This window comes from Bubalus bubalis, chromosome 23, assembly GCF_019923935.1.
Source record: "Bubalus bubalis isolate 160015118507 breed Murrah chromosome 23, NDDB_SH_1, whole genome shotgun sequence".
In the NCBI taxonomy this organism is placed as follows: Eukaryota; Metazoa; Chordata; class Mammalia; order Artiodactyla; family Bovidae; genus Bubalus; species Bubalus bubalis.
In genome coordinates, this window is record NC_059179.1 from 51,266,896 (window position 1) to 51,283,630 (window position 16,735).

Here is a 16,735-nt window from a genome sequence, read left to right on the forward strand (position 1 = left end):
TTATCTCTACTATTGAATATGAAGACTTATTATAAAGCTAAGCTAGGAAAAAGTGCTGTTAGACCAACGAGAGGAGTTGAAGCCCAGAGAACAGACCCCTGGAGAGATGGGAGTGTGGCCTTCACGTGAACGATGGGGAACCACATGGATGGAGTGATGGAATCCACTGGGTGCCTGTGCCTTGCCCACAGATACATCCCTGGCGTGGGGAAAAGCAGCCTTACGCCTCTTCCCTCTCAGCCCGGCCCTGGCCCCGGCTCTCCGGTCTCCCCTCTCACCACAGGCTCTCTGACCATGCTGGGCTGCAGCCCGAGGACGCCATGCTCTGCCATCGTGGGCGTTACCTGCTTCGCCAGCCTCTCCTCACGTGAACCTGGATGCTGCCGGTTTCCATGGAAACACTGCCTCCTCTGAGCAGCCCGGGTATCAGAGGGCGGTGAGACTCGTCTTGGAGTCAGAGAGAACTCTTGGCAAACCAGAAACGGAAGCCTAAAGCCGTGAAGGAGGTGTCGGCTTGTTTGACTGCCTTAAAGATAAAAGTTTTCATTCAGTGAAAGATACCACAGAAAACCGACAAGGTGAGCAGAGGCGCGGGAGATGTTCATCATCATGCAGGTAACAGACATGGGGAACGGAAAGTGGACTGAGGGTGAGAGCAAGGCCTTCAAGAGAAACCCACGTGCCCGGTGTGCTAGAAGGAGGCGCTCAGCTGCTCCAGAGTGAGGGCAGCACAGGTGAGGCGCCTGCTGGGTCGCCCGCGGGCCTGCAGGCAGAGGGCTGCCGGCTGGCCTGCCGGTGCCAGGACCGGGCAAGGGGGTGGGCAGCGGGCAGTGCTGGCGGTGCCGTGTAGAATCCTGCGTGGAAGGTGCCTACCCACCATGACCCAGAAACTCCAGCCGCGTGTCACACACACGTGCACACTTAGTACACACGTGCAGGGGTGTGCATGTCTCTCACGTGTGCTCAAGGACGCCACACAGTGTTCCCTGTAGCATCAGCGCCTGTAGTGAACACCTCGGACACATGTCAGTGTGTGAGAAGACGTGTGTGTTTCCCTCTTCCGTGTGTCTGGAGGGCAAACTTGCCCCTGTGGCCCTTCCTTGGTCGGTTTGACTCGAGCCTTAGGGGCCGTCTCTTCCCCGGGAAAGCCAGCAATCTGACACGGAGGCGAGGGCGTCACACCGAGATGGTGCGTCCTGGAGCATCCGATGCATTTGCCAATAAGAGGCAGTGGACGCATATCCGAGGGCTGGCCTCTGTGGCCACGTGGCCTCCCACTGCGGGTGGGCGGTGGCTCGTCTGCAGGACCTTTGGCAAACCCGCGCTTCGCGTCTGCTGGACGTCTGCGGACGCATGGCTTCTTGTCCAGTGTGGGGAGCGGCCCCCCACCCCCTGTCCCCTACCCTGGGTCAGTGTGTCTGGAGAGCGGCTCGTGGTCCTCAGTCCTCAGCCCCCCAAAGGCAGACGAGCGCCCAGATGCGGCCCTGGGTCCCATCAGCAGCCTACTCAGTCGCTGCGGGAGACTGTCTTCGCAGCGTTTGCAGCATTTGCAGACACTTGAGGGACCTCGCGCTGCCAGGCGGGTGGAACCAGGGGCCCTGGACCACGTCTCCTGCCGCGTTCATCCCTGGTGCTCGCGTGGGAGTCGCACGGCCCCGGATCCAGGCTCACGCTGCATCCCTTCAGAGCCCAGCCGCTGGATCCCCGCAGCCTCGAGGCGAGTCTGCCCCCGAGGCCGTGCTGCTGCCGTCTGTCAGGGCTCCTGCCTCGTGCCTGAGCCCCTGTGGACGCAGCAGCGGCTGCTGCGTTTCACTAATGGAGAAAATAGGCCCTCCTGACAGGTTCATAAATATGTAAAAAGTATTTGAATTGTTTCTAGCAAAGCAGGCAAGGAGTCAATACTCTCCGACAAGACCAACACTCTGCTGACAGTTGCGGGGTCAGAGGACCCGCGGGCCAGCGCCCGGCCCTGCTCGCTTCCCTGCAGACAGCCTCGCAGCCGCTGACAAACGGGCCCTGAACCGCATGGATGGGGCCGGTCAGGTCGGAAAAGTTGGGTAGCACTTTGACTTGAAATACTCATTAGAGCTAATTATGGATTTTCTGACTCTATGAGTTACAGTTTCTGTTCCTACATTGGCAATTTATTTTCCATTTATCATGAACTTCTTAATGTTATATTAGCTTTATTGCATTCAATGAGGCAATAGTTCAAATGTTTGCAATCACATTTATTTAGTTAGGCTTTTTCTGAGTGCTTACTTTGCTTGCAGATATGAAAGGATGCCCATTTACAGGCCCGCGTGAGCGGAGCAGCTGTTAGGATTCCCTTCCTGGGGTCCCCATGCTGCCCGAGTCTGCTTCTTGGAGAGGCCTCGGCTGTCCGAGGTCGGAGCAGAAAGCAGAGGCCGGGCCTCCGGTGTGCACGTGCAGGGGCCGCAGCTCCCCTCGGGGAGAGTTCAAGGCAGCTGGTGACGGCTGGGGTCGGGCGAGCGGCATGTGGGCTGTTTATTCTGTGCCTGCGGAGCCCCAGCCACTGACCACACGCCTGAGTCCCCATCACACACACAGACACACATGCATACGTGCACTCACACACCCCAAGTGAAGTTTGAATTCCAGGTAAACAAGCGACTTCCGGCTTTGGGTGCCCTGACCCGCCCCGCCCGGGCCTGCACTTGGCCTCCTGAGAGGGGCGCTGGGCCGAGCTGGTCGCCCAGAGCCACTCCTGGCGCCGACGGGCGGCTGGTGGTGTTGCTCATGGCCGGGGGCTCGGGGGCAGGGTGGCCGCAGCTCCGTCCTGCAGGGTGGGCCCCGCAGCGGATGTGGGCAGCGGGGCGGGCGCGGGGGCCTGGCTCGAGGCCGGAGCTCAGGTGTCCGGGTTGGGAGGTGTTGGTGCTGGCCGTGGAGGCTCAGGAGCCATGACTGGCCGACACGAGCTGGACTCGCCTTCTCACGCAAAAGTGCTTTAGAATCTTCTCAGGCCACTCACTTGGTTTCTTTTTTTGCTCTGCAGGCGCTAGGAAGCTTTTACTTTCTTCACGAATCCTTAAAAAACATCTACCAATTTGACTTTAAAGGTAAGACGCCACGCTGTCCTTCATGTCCTCTGGGATTTTCTGTCCTGCTGGACCCTGCCCGCTGCCCCGTGGTCTGGCTTCTCCCGGCCCCTTCCGCCCAGTGTCCCTGCGAGAGGGCCGCAGGTCCGGTTTGATCAAGGCTTTGCCACTGTCACTCGGCAGGGACTTGGGAGGACGCCTGCTTTGGGTCTTTGAAGCCTCGATCATCAGACCGCCCTGGACGGCTTCCCCTCTGGCCCCGGCCAGCCCACCCCCGGGCCACACCCCTGCCAGCCCTCATGGCTCAGGCTGGGGGCTCTGGTTTTCCTGTAATAAAGAAGAGAAGGGAACGGTTTGTATCTCTGTGCCTGTCAAATGTGAGAAAGTGGGAAAAAAATGAAAAACACAGCCAGACAGCGTGTTTCAGGAACGAGCAAGCGAGAGCATGTTTGTGCCGGAGTGGACAATGCCACCCTTGTTCACTGGGCAAGCCCTGTGCGTCTCCCGAGGGCCCCCAGTGCTCACGCGTGGAGGCTGTGCGTCTGCCCCGGTCTGAGGGCCGGCCGCCCGCAGGGTGCGTGTGGGTTGACCGCTCAGGCGGGCTCGACTCCGCATGCTGAGCTTCAAGCTCTCTGAGCTGCACCAGGGCCGTGGAGCCGGATCACAGGCCTCAGCGATGCTTCCCAGGAGTGAGGACTGTGGGAGCGGCCTGCCTCGCAGTCTATTCAGAGTCATCCTCTCTGCTCACTCCGGAGACAGAGCGCGCCCACGGGCCGAGAAGCAGTGACTCCATCAGCCTGAGAACAGGGTCCCAGCGGCAGGCGTTCACCAGGCCATCGCCTGCAGATTCTCTGCCCCGCTGAGGGGCTGAGAGCGGCCCAGCAGACCTGGTGGGAGCGGGCTGCTCTCCCCACGCTCTCTCAGACTCTGGACGTCATATCATGTCTGTGGGGCTGTGAGCGGGGTGGCAGGAGGGCAGACACAGTGGCTCCTGGCGTGGCTGCAGCAGAAGGGCTTTGCTTCTAACGAACCTGCGCCTCTGGCCCTACAGGTGCCACCTCTGTTAAGGTTCTCCTCTTTTCAAGTAAGCTTTGCAGGAACGCCGTATCACTGCGTCAGAGTCGCCATGAGGAGCCTGGCTAGCCCACAGCCTGTTTACAGCTGTACCGTAGATGTACATTCGACTCCAGCAAGACCTCCACATTATCAGCGACAAGAACTGTGATAACACGGGCGGTGGTCATGCCCTGAGCAGACAAGCCTGGCTCAGCCTGGCGGGTGTTCCTGCCGACCCACAGCGGTGGGCGCGGCCAGAGTCTCAGGCAGGCGTGGCCACCGGCCCCCGCTCCCCCACTCCCTGCTCTTCAAGACTTGCATTTCTGCCTGAAATTGAGCTTCAGCAAAAGCAATCCAGATTTGTGCAGTTTGAACACACTTTAAAGAGCAAACAGCCTGGATTTTAACAGATACTTTCCTACTTAGAAATTTGAGATGAGACAGATGAAGGGGGCTCCGGTTTCTGGTCCGACACGTGACGCGCGAGGAAGTAGTCACTTCAGCCTCGCAGAAAAGATGATCCAAACCAGCTGAAAATAGGTGACTCTCCGTGGACCCCTCAGAGGAGCAAGGCCACAGGATAGACTGCTGCCCCTCAGGCTCGGGGGAGGCTGGCAGGCCAGAGAGGCAGAGCCACTGAGCAGTCAGGTCACGGCAGGGTGGCCCCAGGTGGCCATCCTTGGCCCCCCTTTGTGGGTTGGCCTCCAGGAGCCCCACCAGGTTCCTGGGATGAAGATCAAGGGAAATCCCTGCATGCCTCTGGCAGGGGAGGGGAGAGTAGCAATTCTGAAATGCCCAGAGCATTCTGTCAGGTCTCCCAGAGGCCTGACCGCAAGGAAAGCCCTTGACTAGAGTCCAGCCGGCTGGGGTCTGATCAAGGCCCAGCCAACAAGGAGGGAGACAGACAGCCCCAGCCTCCCCTCAGCCTCCTGTCACACCTGGGCGAGAGGAGCAAGTGAGACCCAGAGAAGGTAGAAGAGAAGAAGCAGCGAGCCTCAGAGCCCACAGCAGTGAGACCAAGAGCGAAGCAGCGAGCCTCAGAGCCCACAGCGGTGAGGCCAAGAGCGAAGCAGCGAGCCTCAGAGCCCGCAGCGGTGAGACCAAGAGCGAAGCAGCGAGCCTCAGAGCCCACAGCGGTGAGACCAAGAGCGAAGCAGCGAGCCTCAGAGCCCACAGCAGTGAGGCCAAGAGCGAAGCAGCGAGCCTCAGAGCCCGCAGCAGTGAGGCCAAGAGCAGATGCTCAGTGCAGAGTCAGCGCGGCCGGGAGCCGCCTCTGAAATGAGGAGCAAAATCGGCAGACCTTCAGCCAGGCTGACAAAGAAAGACACACGTGAATATCAGAAACGAGAGAGGGGCCATCACTGCTGATCCAGTGGACGTTAAAAGGATAATATGGGAATATTGTGAACAAGTCTGCGCCTGTAGATTTGATGACTCAGATGGCCCGCTTCCTTGAAAGATACAGTCTATCAAAACTCATTCAAGGAGGAGTAGATAATATGAATTATCTGTTAAAGGAAATTCAGTCAGCACTTAATAACCTTCTAAGCAAGAAAGCATCAGATCCAAATGCTGTCACTGGTGAATTCTACTAAACATTTAAGGAAGAAATTATACCGATTCTTTAGAATCTTTTCCAGAAAGTAAAAGCGGAGAGAAAACTTTCTAATTCATTCTACGTGGCTAGCATTACCCTGATACCAAAATTAGATAAAAATATTACAAAAAAGGAAAACTACAGGCCAGCATCTCTCATGAACATACAAAGCAAAATTCTCAACATGTTGATAATATTAGCAACTCAAAACTAGCAACATATAAGAAAAATTATGCACTGTGACCAATTCAGATTTATTCCAGGTATGTAAACCTGATTTACCATTCGAAAGTCAATCAGTGTGATCCATCACATCAATAGGCTAAAAAAGAAAATCACATGATTATATCAATCGATGTAGAAAAAAATTTTTCAGAAAATACAACGCCCATTTATAATAAAAACTCAGGAAACTACAACTAGAGGAGAACTTCCTCAACTTGACGAAGAACAGCTGCAGAGATTTTGTACTATTCATACTCGACAGCGGAAAACTAGATCCACGTGCTGCTCCCCTAAGGCCAGTATCTAGGTGGGGGTGTCCACTCTCCCCGTTTCTCTTCCACATCACACTAGAAATCTTGGCTACTGTAATATGACAAGAAAAGGACATAAAAGTCTTATTGGTAGGAAGATGTTGTCTTACATCTTAGGTGACTAGTTTATATAGAAAACCCTAAGGAACCAACATCAACAGCGGTAGCAGCAGAGCTAGTACCAGTAAGCAAGGTTGCAGGATATGAGGTTAATAAGCACAAGTCAAGGGTTTCACTGATAGCATTTAACAAGTAAAATTCGAAATTAAGAACATAGCTCACATACCAAAAAGAAGTACTTGGGATAAATCCAACAAAACACGTGCAGCATTGGGATAAATCCAACAAAACACGTGCAGCATTGGGGTTCCTGGCGGCTCAGTGGTAGAGACTCCTCCTGCCAGTGCAGGACGCACGCATTCAGCCCCCGATCTGAGGAGACCCCACACGCCATGAGCAACAAAGCCTAAGTGCCACACCTGCTGAGCCCACGCTCTAGAGCCCGGGAGATGCAGCTGCTGAGCCCCTGTGCTGCCGCTGCTGGAACCCGCAGGCCTTAGAGCCCATGCTCCACAGCAGAGACACCACCGCCGTGAGAAGCCCGTGCCCCTCAACCAGAGCACCCCCATCCACTGCAACTAGAGAGAAGCCCGTGCAGCAATGGAGACCCAGCACGGCCACAAATAAACAGATTAGATTATTTTTAAAAGATATGGGCAATATCTGCATGAGAAAAACTGTAAAATCTGATTAAAGGAATCAAAGAAGACCCAAGTAAGTGGAGAGAGAGTCCATGTTCACTTATAGGAAGATTCAGTATTGTCAAGTTCTTCCCAACTTGATCCATAGATTCAACACAAGCTTGTTCTAAGTCCCAGAAAGTTGTTTTGTGGGTACTGACCAATGTATCCTAAAGTTTACATGGAGAGGAGGCAAAGACCCAGAATAGCCAACCCCGTATTGAAGGAGGAGAACGAGACTGGAGCGCTGACACTACTCAGCTTCAAGACTTTCTATAAAGTTTCAGCAATCAGAACAGCGAGATGTTGCTGGAAGAACAAACAGACCAAACGGCAAACTGCAAGCAGACGCGGGTCCTCACACACAGTCACCTGCTTCTTGACAGAGGAGCAAGACAAATAAAATAGAGCAAAGACGGTCGTCTCAACAGGCGGCGCTGGGGTCTGTCCATAAGCACGGAAAGCGAATCTACTCACAGACTTTGTACCTTCACAATATTAACTCAAAAGGAACCAGAGACCCCACTGCAAAGTGTGAAACCATGAAACTCCTGGGCGATATGTAGGAGAAAACGGAGGTGACCACCTTCACAATATTAACTCAAAAGGAACCAGAGACCCAGCTGCAAAGCGTGAAACCATGAAACTCCTGGGCGATACGTAGGAGAAAACGGAGGTGACCTTGGCTTTAGTAATGACTTTTTAGATACAACACTAAGAGCATGATCCATGAAAGGAGTAATCGTAAGCTGGAGTTTACGGGAGTGAAAAACATGCTCTCTCTCTGCCAAGAGAATGAGAAAACCAGCCACAGACTGGGAGAGACTATCTGAAAAGGCACATGAGGACTGTTATCCAAATAAAAAAGAACTCTTTAAAACTCAGTAATAAGAAAACAACACAATTTAAAAGTGAGCCAAAGAAAGGCAGTGCCAAAGAATGCTCAAATTACCGTCCAACTGCACTCTTCTCAGCTCAGTCAGTTCGGTCGCTCAGTCGTGTCCGACTCTTTGCGACACCATGAATCGCAGCATGCCAGGCCTCCCTGTCCATCACCAACTCCTGGAGCTTCCTCAAACTCATGTCCATCGAGTCGGTGATGCCATCCAGCCATCTCATCCTCTGTCGTCCCCTTCTCCTCCTGCCCCCAATCCCTCCCAGCATCAGAGTCTTTTCCAATGAGTCAACCCTTCGCATGAGGTGGCCAAAGTACTGGAGTTTCAGCTTTAGCATCATTCCTTCCAAAGAACACACAGGGCTGATCTCCTTTAGAATGGACTGGTTGGATCTCCTTGCAGTCCATGGGACTCTCAAGAGTCTTCTCCAACACCACAGTTCAAAAAGCATCAATTCTTCGGCACTCAGCTTTCTTCACAGTCCAACTCTCACATCTATACATGACCACAGGAGAAACCACAGCCTTGACTAGACGGACCTTTGTTTGCAGAGTAATGTCTCTGCTTTTGAATATGCTATCTAGACAGTATTATTAAAAAAGCTGAGACATTACTTTGCCAACAAAGGTTTGTATAGTCAAAGCTATGGTTTTTCCAGTAGTCATATATGGATGTGAGAGTTCGACTATGAAGAAGGCTGAGTGTCAAAGAAATGGTGCTTTTGAACTGTGGGGTTGGAGAAGACTCTTGAGAGTCCCCTGGACTGCAAGGAGATCCAACCAGTCAGTCCTGAAGAAAATCAATCCTGAATATTCATTGGAAGGACTGATGCTGAAGCTGAAGCTCCAGCAGTTTGTTCACCTGATACGAAGAACTGACTCACTGGAAAAGACCCTGATGCTGGGAAAGGTTAAAGGCAGGAGGAGAAGGGGACGGCAGAGAATGAGATGGTTGGATGGCACCACCAAATCAATGGACATGAGTGATAGCAAGCTCCGGGAGTAGGTGATGGACAGGGAAGCCTGGCGTGCTGCAGTCCATGGGGTCACAAAGAGTCAGACAAGACTGAGTGACTGAACAGCAAAAGCTCTGAACAGAATCTCACCCAAGAAGATACACAGATATGATGAAAAGCTATCCAACATCATATGCCGTCAGGGAAATGCGGGTTAAAGCCCCCACACCCCTGTGAGAATGCCTGAAATCTGCCGGCTCGCTGGCGGGATGTGGGGCAGCAGGAAGTCTCCGTCTTTGCTGGTGGGGAAGCAAAACGGTCTGGCCTCTGTGGTTCACAGCTCAACAATTTCTTGCAAAGCTGCACACACTCTTATATTTCTTGGCATTTACCCAAATGGAAAACTTAATGACAACACACAAACCTGTACAGAAATGTTTACAGCGTCTTTTTTCATAATTAGCAAAAACTGGAAGTAACCAGAGTGTGTCCTTCATAAATGAAAGAGTATACAGACTGTGGGCCGTCCAGACTTGGAATATCTCCCAGCAGCAAAACAAAATGACTATCAAGACACAAAAACTCACGGAGGAAGCTCAAGCGTGTGTTCCTGAGGGATCGTGGCCTGTTGGGGAAGGCCACCCACTGTGGAGGCAGCAAAAGGGAGGCTGGCTGAACCGGGTTGGGTGGGGCATGGTTTCAGGGCCACGGAAGTGCTCTGTGAGGCTGTAGTGGTGGATCTGTGCATTTGTGATGTCTGCGTTTGGCGGGACCCCCAGCACGGGCAAGCCCCCCAACGCAGGCTGTGGGGAAGGTATGAAAGTGAGTTAGTCACTCAGCCGTGTCCAACTCTTCGTGACCTCGGGAACTGTAGCCCGCCAGGCTCCTCTGTCCTTGGGATTCTCCGGCCAAGAAGACTGGAGTGGGTAGCCGTGCCCTTCTCCGGAGGATCTTCCCAACCCAAGGACTGAACTTGGGTCTCCTGCAGTGCAGGCAGATTCTTCACCATCTGAGCCACCAGGAGGACGGGAACACTCCACTTTCAGCTCAATTTTTGTAATCCCCAAGCTGCTCTAAAAATAAAATCTTATTTGTTTAAGAAAGACCGAGGCCTTCCCCTACCCACCCCTCCCCAGTTTCCTCTTTCCTCAGGGACCCAGGTTTCATCTCAGCAGAACAGCCTCCTGCCACGGCCCCCAGCCCTGCCCTGCTTCCGGCGAGCCTCGGGGCCGGACCTCCACGTGGCCCGTGCCCTCCGCAGATGGCGTGGGGGCCCAGGCTGCCCCTGGCTCCCCGAGCTGGCCCAGCCCCGCCCTGCTCCTCGGACTCCCTGACCTCCCCCACTCTGACCCTACCCGTCCCGCGCTCTGGCCGCCGTGCTCCCGTTCTGGAGCAGACTCCTCCTCCGTCCTGGCGGCTCGGGCCTCTCTGGGCCCTTGTCCGTTTAGCTTCCCCCAGGCGCCGGGTCGTGGGGAGCCAGAGGCCGCGGTGTGGGGAACTGGGGGGTCAGTTGAGGTGCAGAGGCGCCCGTAGGCAGGGGCCCGGCTTGCTGGTTTGGGGACAAGGTCAGAGGCGCGGCAGGACCCGCGCAGCCCTGCCCCGGGTCCGGTGGAGGGGGCTCTCGTCTTGTCCCTGGGCTCCCTGGGCTTGGGGGGCAGGCCCTGCTCCACAAAGCGCAGCTGGGGCTGCTCGCGGGACACTGGGCCAGACCCCAGGGGCACTCTGGCAGGATGGCTTGTCCTCTGTCCCGAGCACCCCATGGCCCTCCCCCCGTCCCCCTGGGAGCAGGGAAAGTGTGACACCCCCGCAGTCGGTGGGGGTGCCCTGGGGCAGTCTCAGCAGGCTCTCTTGCTGCCAGGCTCCCTGCTGGCATGTGGGGAGGGCTCACAGCCTTCTGCCCCCGCAGCCCAGTGAAAGCTTGCGTTTAGCCCCGCGGTGGACGCAGGGACAATGGTCTGTGAAGGGAGTGATCCTGGCCTGGGTGTGCAGGGGTCGGCCGGATACAGGGCGGGCGGGGAGCGGGCCCAGAGCTCCCGGCCACCTTGCCTGTGCCCCAACCCGGTCTCACTTAAGGACTCCCCTTCCCTGGCTGTGAGTGATGGCCCGAGGAAATCAATGTTATTAAATAAATTTATCTGGAGCGCGAGCGGACGGTAGCGCCACAGCCCTTTTAAATGCAGCCGTTTGCTCAGAGGAGCGAATTAGCCCCGTAAACCTGAGGCCAGGCGCTCCGAGGGTGATGAAGTCCAGGGTCAGGGTCCAGCTGCAGGAATGGCAATTTCTGGGCCCCGGGCCCCCAGGAGCAGCTGCCTGCCCGGGGTCGAGGCCCTCAGCCACACGGGGCTGCCCGGGTGGGACGCGGGACCCCTTGGCCCTGAGCCAGGGGTGGGGTGCAGAACTGAGGTCACCCTGAGCCTTCTTCCAGCCAAGAAGTACAAGAAGGTGACCGGCAAGGAGATCTACTCAGACACACTGGAGAGCACGCCCATGCTGGAGAAGGAGAAGTTCCCGCAGGACTACTTCCCTGAGGTAGGTCACCGCCGGGGCGGCCAGCCCAGCGCGGGGCCGGGGCCATGAACGCGTCACACTCCACAACAGGACGTCCCCCCCACCCCCGTGCTGCTGTGCCCCTGGCGTCCTGCTCTGCTGGAGGTCCCGCCCCGGTGGGTTTGGCGGGTGGCCTCGGGTGAGGGCTGGAGAACCCGTGGTTGACATCAGCAGATGAGTCCTCCAGCCATCGTCACTCCCAGGCAGAAGACCCTTCCCCCGAGGGTGCAGGAGGACTGTCCCTTGGGGCTCCCAGCAAACCTTGCTGTGCATGTCAGGCACGCTCCAGACGGGAGCACTGGGGCGTGGGGCGCAGACCCTTGGGGGCTCTCCCCGGCCCCAGGGTGCTGAGCAGCCCCCGCACTTCCACAGGGAAAGCCCTAGGGTGCCTGCTCCGCAGAGCTCCGCGCTCTGGAAGCACAGGCAGGTGTGGGTTGTTCTCACCACTGCTTGGACACAGTCAGAAAGCCTGGGCGCGGTTCCTGGGCGTTTCAGGCACTTTTGTACAGTTTTGTTATTTTTATGCCTCCATTACACTGCGCGTACAATTTTGGATCCCAGTACTCTTAGAGAATGTTGTAATAACCAGCGTCTCTGGAGCCTCCTAACGGTGAAATCCACAGGTTGACCCAGACGGATCACCTTCCCTGGGGGCCTGTGGATGCGGAGTGGGACATGACCTGGTGAAGCTTGTGGGGGTGTGGAGAGCTGGGTATCACCCCGCCCCCTCCCCCGACTCTGGAAAAGCATCGCCACCCGCCGCCCCCCGCCCCCTCCCTGCACCCAGCACTTGATTTCAGCAAGGCCATGGCTTTATTAACTTGCTTTATGACCCGCTCCTGCGGTGAAGGAATTGTGGCTGCTTCCATGAAGGATGAGCCCCTCGTCCCGCCAGGCACAGCTTCCCCATCCATTGTCCCCGCCAAGGACTTGATGTCAGGGGCCGCCTCCCAGCCGGCCACCCCGCCCGCCGCAGTCCCTGCCCCAGAGACTGTCCCCTCTGCCCTGTGGGTTGGGGAGGGCGTGGAGGGGGAGATCCGGAAGCTTCCTTCCTCGGTGCCCCCTCCCCTGACCCCTCCCCATGCAGCCCAGCCGATGGGCCCTGCAGTCCTCCTGGGCCGTTGGCCAGAGCCGCGTTCAGCAGGAGGGTGGTTGAGCTTCCCGGGAACAAGGCTGACAAGAAGTCAGATTGAGAGGTCTCCTGGCCTCACCCCAATCCAGACTCCCCCTAGCTCCCCTACAGCCAGCACTGGCCCCGTCCTGAGAGTAACCGGGGACTGCAGTGGAAATGGTGCCAGCTGGGGGTGGGGGGGCTGGGAGGGGTCTGCAGGACCACAGGGAAGGTCCCAGCCTCTGACAGCAGGAGGGCCAGCTTGCAGGGTTCCAGGGGGCAGGTAAGGGACAGCCCTGAACTGGCCAAGTAGGAGGCTCTGGTATTTCAGCAGCTTCTCTGCAGGGGGACCCTGACACCCCTGGCAATGTCCGGGGTCTGTGCACCCAGCAGGGAAGGCAGGGCACCTCGCCTGGTCAGGGCAGGGGCTGGACGGCCCGTGGGCAGCGCTGGGCCCAGGGCCTCATGGGGCGAGGACTTGAGGGCCGGGTGGGGAGTTTTTGAGGTAGCCCCCCTTCCCCCACCCAAGCAGCTCCATATCTTTGTTTGCGACTTTCTCCGTTGATCGGCACTCGAGCCCTGAACTGTGACAGGCCGAGGCAAGTGTGGCCCCGGATTGGCGGGCACCTGGGCTGGCAGGCAGCCTCTGCTGGTGCCCAGCCCGCTGGTTCCCTCTTGGTGCCGCTACCCCGCAGGGGCTGCCTGGTGTCCAGGATGTCGCCCCACTCCACACCCACCAGGGAAGGACGCACCTGGTGACCCGGCCCAAAGCGGACGTGCATGGTACATCCCCGTCACTCCGGAGACTCAGCTGACCCCCCAGTGCCCCTCGTCCCCATCACTTGCAGCTGACTCGGAGGTTGGGGTCCTCTCACTGCCCTGTGGTCTTGGAGCCAGGTCACCGGAGGCTCACGGCCGGAGACTGGGGCAGTCCTCAGAGAAGGTCATCCACGACGGTCACCGCGTCCTCCTGGGCGGGCCGAGGAGCCCCATGGATGGGGCCACTCCCTGCAGGGAGGCCTGGCGCCTGACCCAGAGCCTCTGCAAGCCCAGCCCGCCTCCCGGCCTGCACCCCTTCCAGGACCGTGGCCTCTTCTGAGGGTGCCTGCACCCCTCACCCTCTTGCTCTGCTCTGCAGAGCACCCTCTCCAGGCCCCAGCGTGCCTGGGGTCCCCCCAGTCTCTCTCCAGGCCCAGAGTGCCTGGGGTCCCCCCGTTTCTCTCCCGCCAAGCCCCGGGGGCGTGATGGGGGCTAAGGCGGTGGCTGGATGGGTAGGTGCATCAGGGGCGCAGCCGTGGTCCCCCCCCACATGCACACGCTCCGAGGGAGGGGCTGGCAGGGGCTGCGGGCTCCGCGGGGCCCCCCTGCCCACCACAGGCAGAGGGCAGAGTGTTTCTGGGGGAAGGAGGCGGGGTGTCTCTGTGGGGACCCAGATTTCTGCATCGCGGCACTGTGTCGCTGGGACGAGGTGACCCCAGCCTGGGGCCTCCGCTCCACCCCATGGAATCGCCTGCGTCTGTGCTCTGCTGGGTCTGACGTCCTCTGAGTTTCCAGGACTTGTTCATTTTCCTTTCGTCTTGATGAATTAACGGGAGGAAAATCTTATTGAGAAAAATGCACGTGCTTCTACTGTTCTGTCGATAGTCTGGGGTTTCTCAGGTGTGAGAAACCCCAGGGCCATGTGTCTAGTGGAGGCCCCCGCCCTTGGGGTCCTGTGGGGGTGGCTGGCCCCCGGCAGGTGCTCCTGCTGTGTGGGCAGGCCCGCCCCGCCGCTTCGTTCACACACACTTGGGGGAGGGAATTAGTGTAAGACTGATTTCTCTTTCTTTTATTACCACCGCTTAAGGATAATCTAAATGTAATTACCATGATGGAGGCATAATGCCATTCCAAATAATTACAGCCCACCGTGTTTAAAACTAACAGAACTCTCCCCGCTGATTTACGGGTTCTTTTGGCTCAACATGCGTTTCAAACACTACCTCTGGGAGCAGCACTTCAGATAATGCGAGACCATTTTTAAAAAGCAGATTTGTGTAGTCGATTGGGGCCGAGACGTTTTTTTTTCCTCAAGCCTGTAGTGAGAAATTGGTTGTTGCCATAGATCACAGAGCCCGCTCCGAGCTCTTATGAAAGATGAATTAATCCCGCTAATGCTCTGAGGCGGGCCTTTCACGGGGGCTGTGTGCTGATAACCTCCCGCAGCCTCCCTTTTCTCACCGAGATTTATGGCGTCTTTTAGTAGATGAAGCTGCCTGTGCTCACAATCCATCTGCTGGTAAAGGAATCCTATTAACAGGGTACCTGAGCGGGCACTTGATATTGTCTGCTGAACGACGTGCCCCCACCCCCGACCGCCGTGGTCTCCTCTCCAGGGCTGAGGGCCTCTCCGAGAGTCGGGGTGGGCGCCGGGGGGCAGCTGGCCACCCCCGGACGCTGCGGGCCTGGAGAAGGCGGCGATGGCCAGGGCGCCCAGCAGGGTGGACGGGACGGTGGGAGGCAGGGGAGACCCCAGTCCCGCCCGCGCAGCCTGCCTCCGTGTGCAGCAAGCATCTGTGTCCAGAAGCTTGTGCACAGATACCCCGGCCCCACTCCATGTGGGTGCGGACCGCAGGCCACCCCGGGGGTCCAGACCCTGGTCCTGCTTCCGAAGGCTCACCCTGAGCCCAGAAGCCAGGCCTCTGAGGCAGGGCCGCTCTGCACTGCGGCTTCCAGTTTCCCGACGTGCCCGAGGGCAGCGGGGTGGTGGTGACCACCTCCCATTCTCTGCAGGGGCGGTGGTCCTGGATGGAGGGTCAGTCACTGGTTCTCCAGAGAGGCTGCCCGGGGCGGGGGAGGCACCAACCTCCAGTGCACCTGGAGACCCCCGCCGCCCCCCACCCTGGCACTAGGAGAGGGCAAGGGCCCCCGAGGACCGGCCCTGGCCCCCGGCCCCCGCGGGTGACCACTCCCACGAGACCCTGGGTGCCGTTCTCAGCCTCAGGGGCTCCCGGTCCCACAGCAGCCGCGCTGACCGGCGAAGTGGTTCTAACCACCTGTGATCAGAGAGGAGGCCAGTGAGGCAGGAACCCAACAAGGGCTTGTCCGGACTCGAGACCGTTGTGACCCGGCCAGCCCAGGCTGTGAAGAGGGCGGGAGCCACCGGCGGGAATGGGAGGAGCCCCTCGTGAAGTCTGGGTGTTGGGGGCAGGCGGGGATGAGGGGTTGGTGAGGGGAGGCCCTTGGGCTGGGCCGGAGCCCCTGCCGCCCTGGACGCAGCGTTGGGACCACACGGGCCCTCCCCACACCCCTCCTGGGCACCAGCCCCAGGCTTCCCTGGGAGGGCAGATGTCCCAGGAGACCGTGCTAGCATGAGGCTGTGGCCTGGGGGTCAGAGTTGGCAATGACGCCGTGGCACGTGGTCCCAGCACAGTGTTGTCCAGAGCCGTTGAGGCCGCCCCTCCATCCCCTACTGACCCGTGTGGCCTGTTTGCCTTTCAGTGCAAGTGGTCGAGGAAAGGCTTCCTCCGGACGCGGTGGTGCCTCGCGGACTGGTACGTTCCCCACAGCGCCTGCGGCCAGCCCCGGCGGCCCCCCGCCGGCTGGACGGGGCTGACGGGCCCTGCGATGCCGGGCCCCCGAGCGTGGCCAAGAGGCCCAGGCCGTGTCCCGGCACTTGCTGGTGGCCCCCTTGGCCACGGCCAGCAGCGCTTGGAGCGCGGGTGGGGGGACCCTCGGGAAGTCAGGCGCCCCCACCCCTCTGCTGGGACGGGGCACCTCGAGGAGCCCGCGCCGCACCCGCCGGCATGTGCGTGCCCGCCTGGCTCTGCACTGCGAGTGCTCCGCTGGCTGACCGCTGCGGCCCCTTCTCGGGACCGCCCCCACGTCCTCACAACCCCCTCTCAGGGGCCGCACGCGGTCGGGGCGTCCCCTGGGCGGGGTCCCAGAGCTCTGGGGCGGGAGGAGCCGAGCCTGCCACAGCCTGCTGACCCGGCCCCCGGCTGCCACCCATGGCCCAGGGAACGGCTTGGGGGCCGCCTGGGCTCAGGCTGGAGCAGAGAGCTGGAGCTTCCTCCATGTACTCGGGCCGGGGGGAGTGGGGGGGGCGTGTGCTGTCAGGCTGGGTCTCAGGGCCTGGTGGCCCCAACTCCACAGGGGGCGTGGAGCCCACCCACCTGCTCTGCTGTGAACCAGATAGGCCCCAGCGATGCCCCAGGGCTCCTGGGGGTGACGGGCCCCCCAGCTTCTCCATGCCCCTG

The 16,735-nt window shown here is 58.6% G+C and overlaps 1 protein-coding gene across 2 annotated transcripts in view; it reads left to right on the forward strand.

Moving 5' to 3' along the window:
* INPP5A (inositol polyphosphate-5-phosphatase A) overlaps positions 1-16,735 on the forward strand; it is a 146,038-nt gene that overhangs the window by 94,525 nt on the left and 34,778 nt on the right. For both annotated transcript variants that reach the window (XM_025274234.3, XM_025274236.3), the window contains exons 5-7: positions 3,017-3,080; positions 11,265-11,368; positions 15,978-16,030. In XM_025274234.3, the coding sequence (XP_025130019.1) occupies positions 3,017-3,080; positions 11,265-11,368; positions 15,978-16,030 (221 nt within the window). The remainder of the gene's footprint in view (positions 1-3,016; positions 3,081-11,264; positions 11,369-15,977; positions 16,031-16,735) is intronic.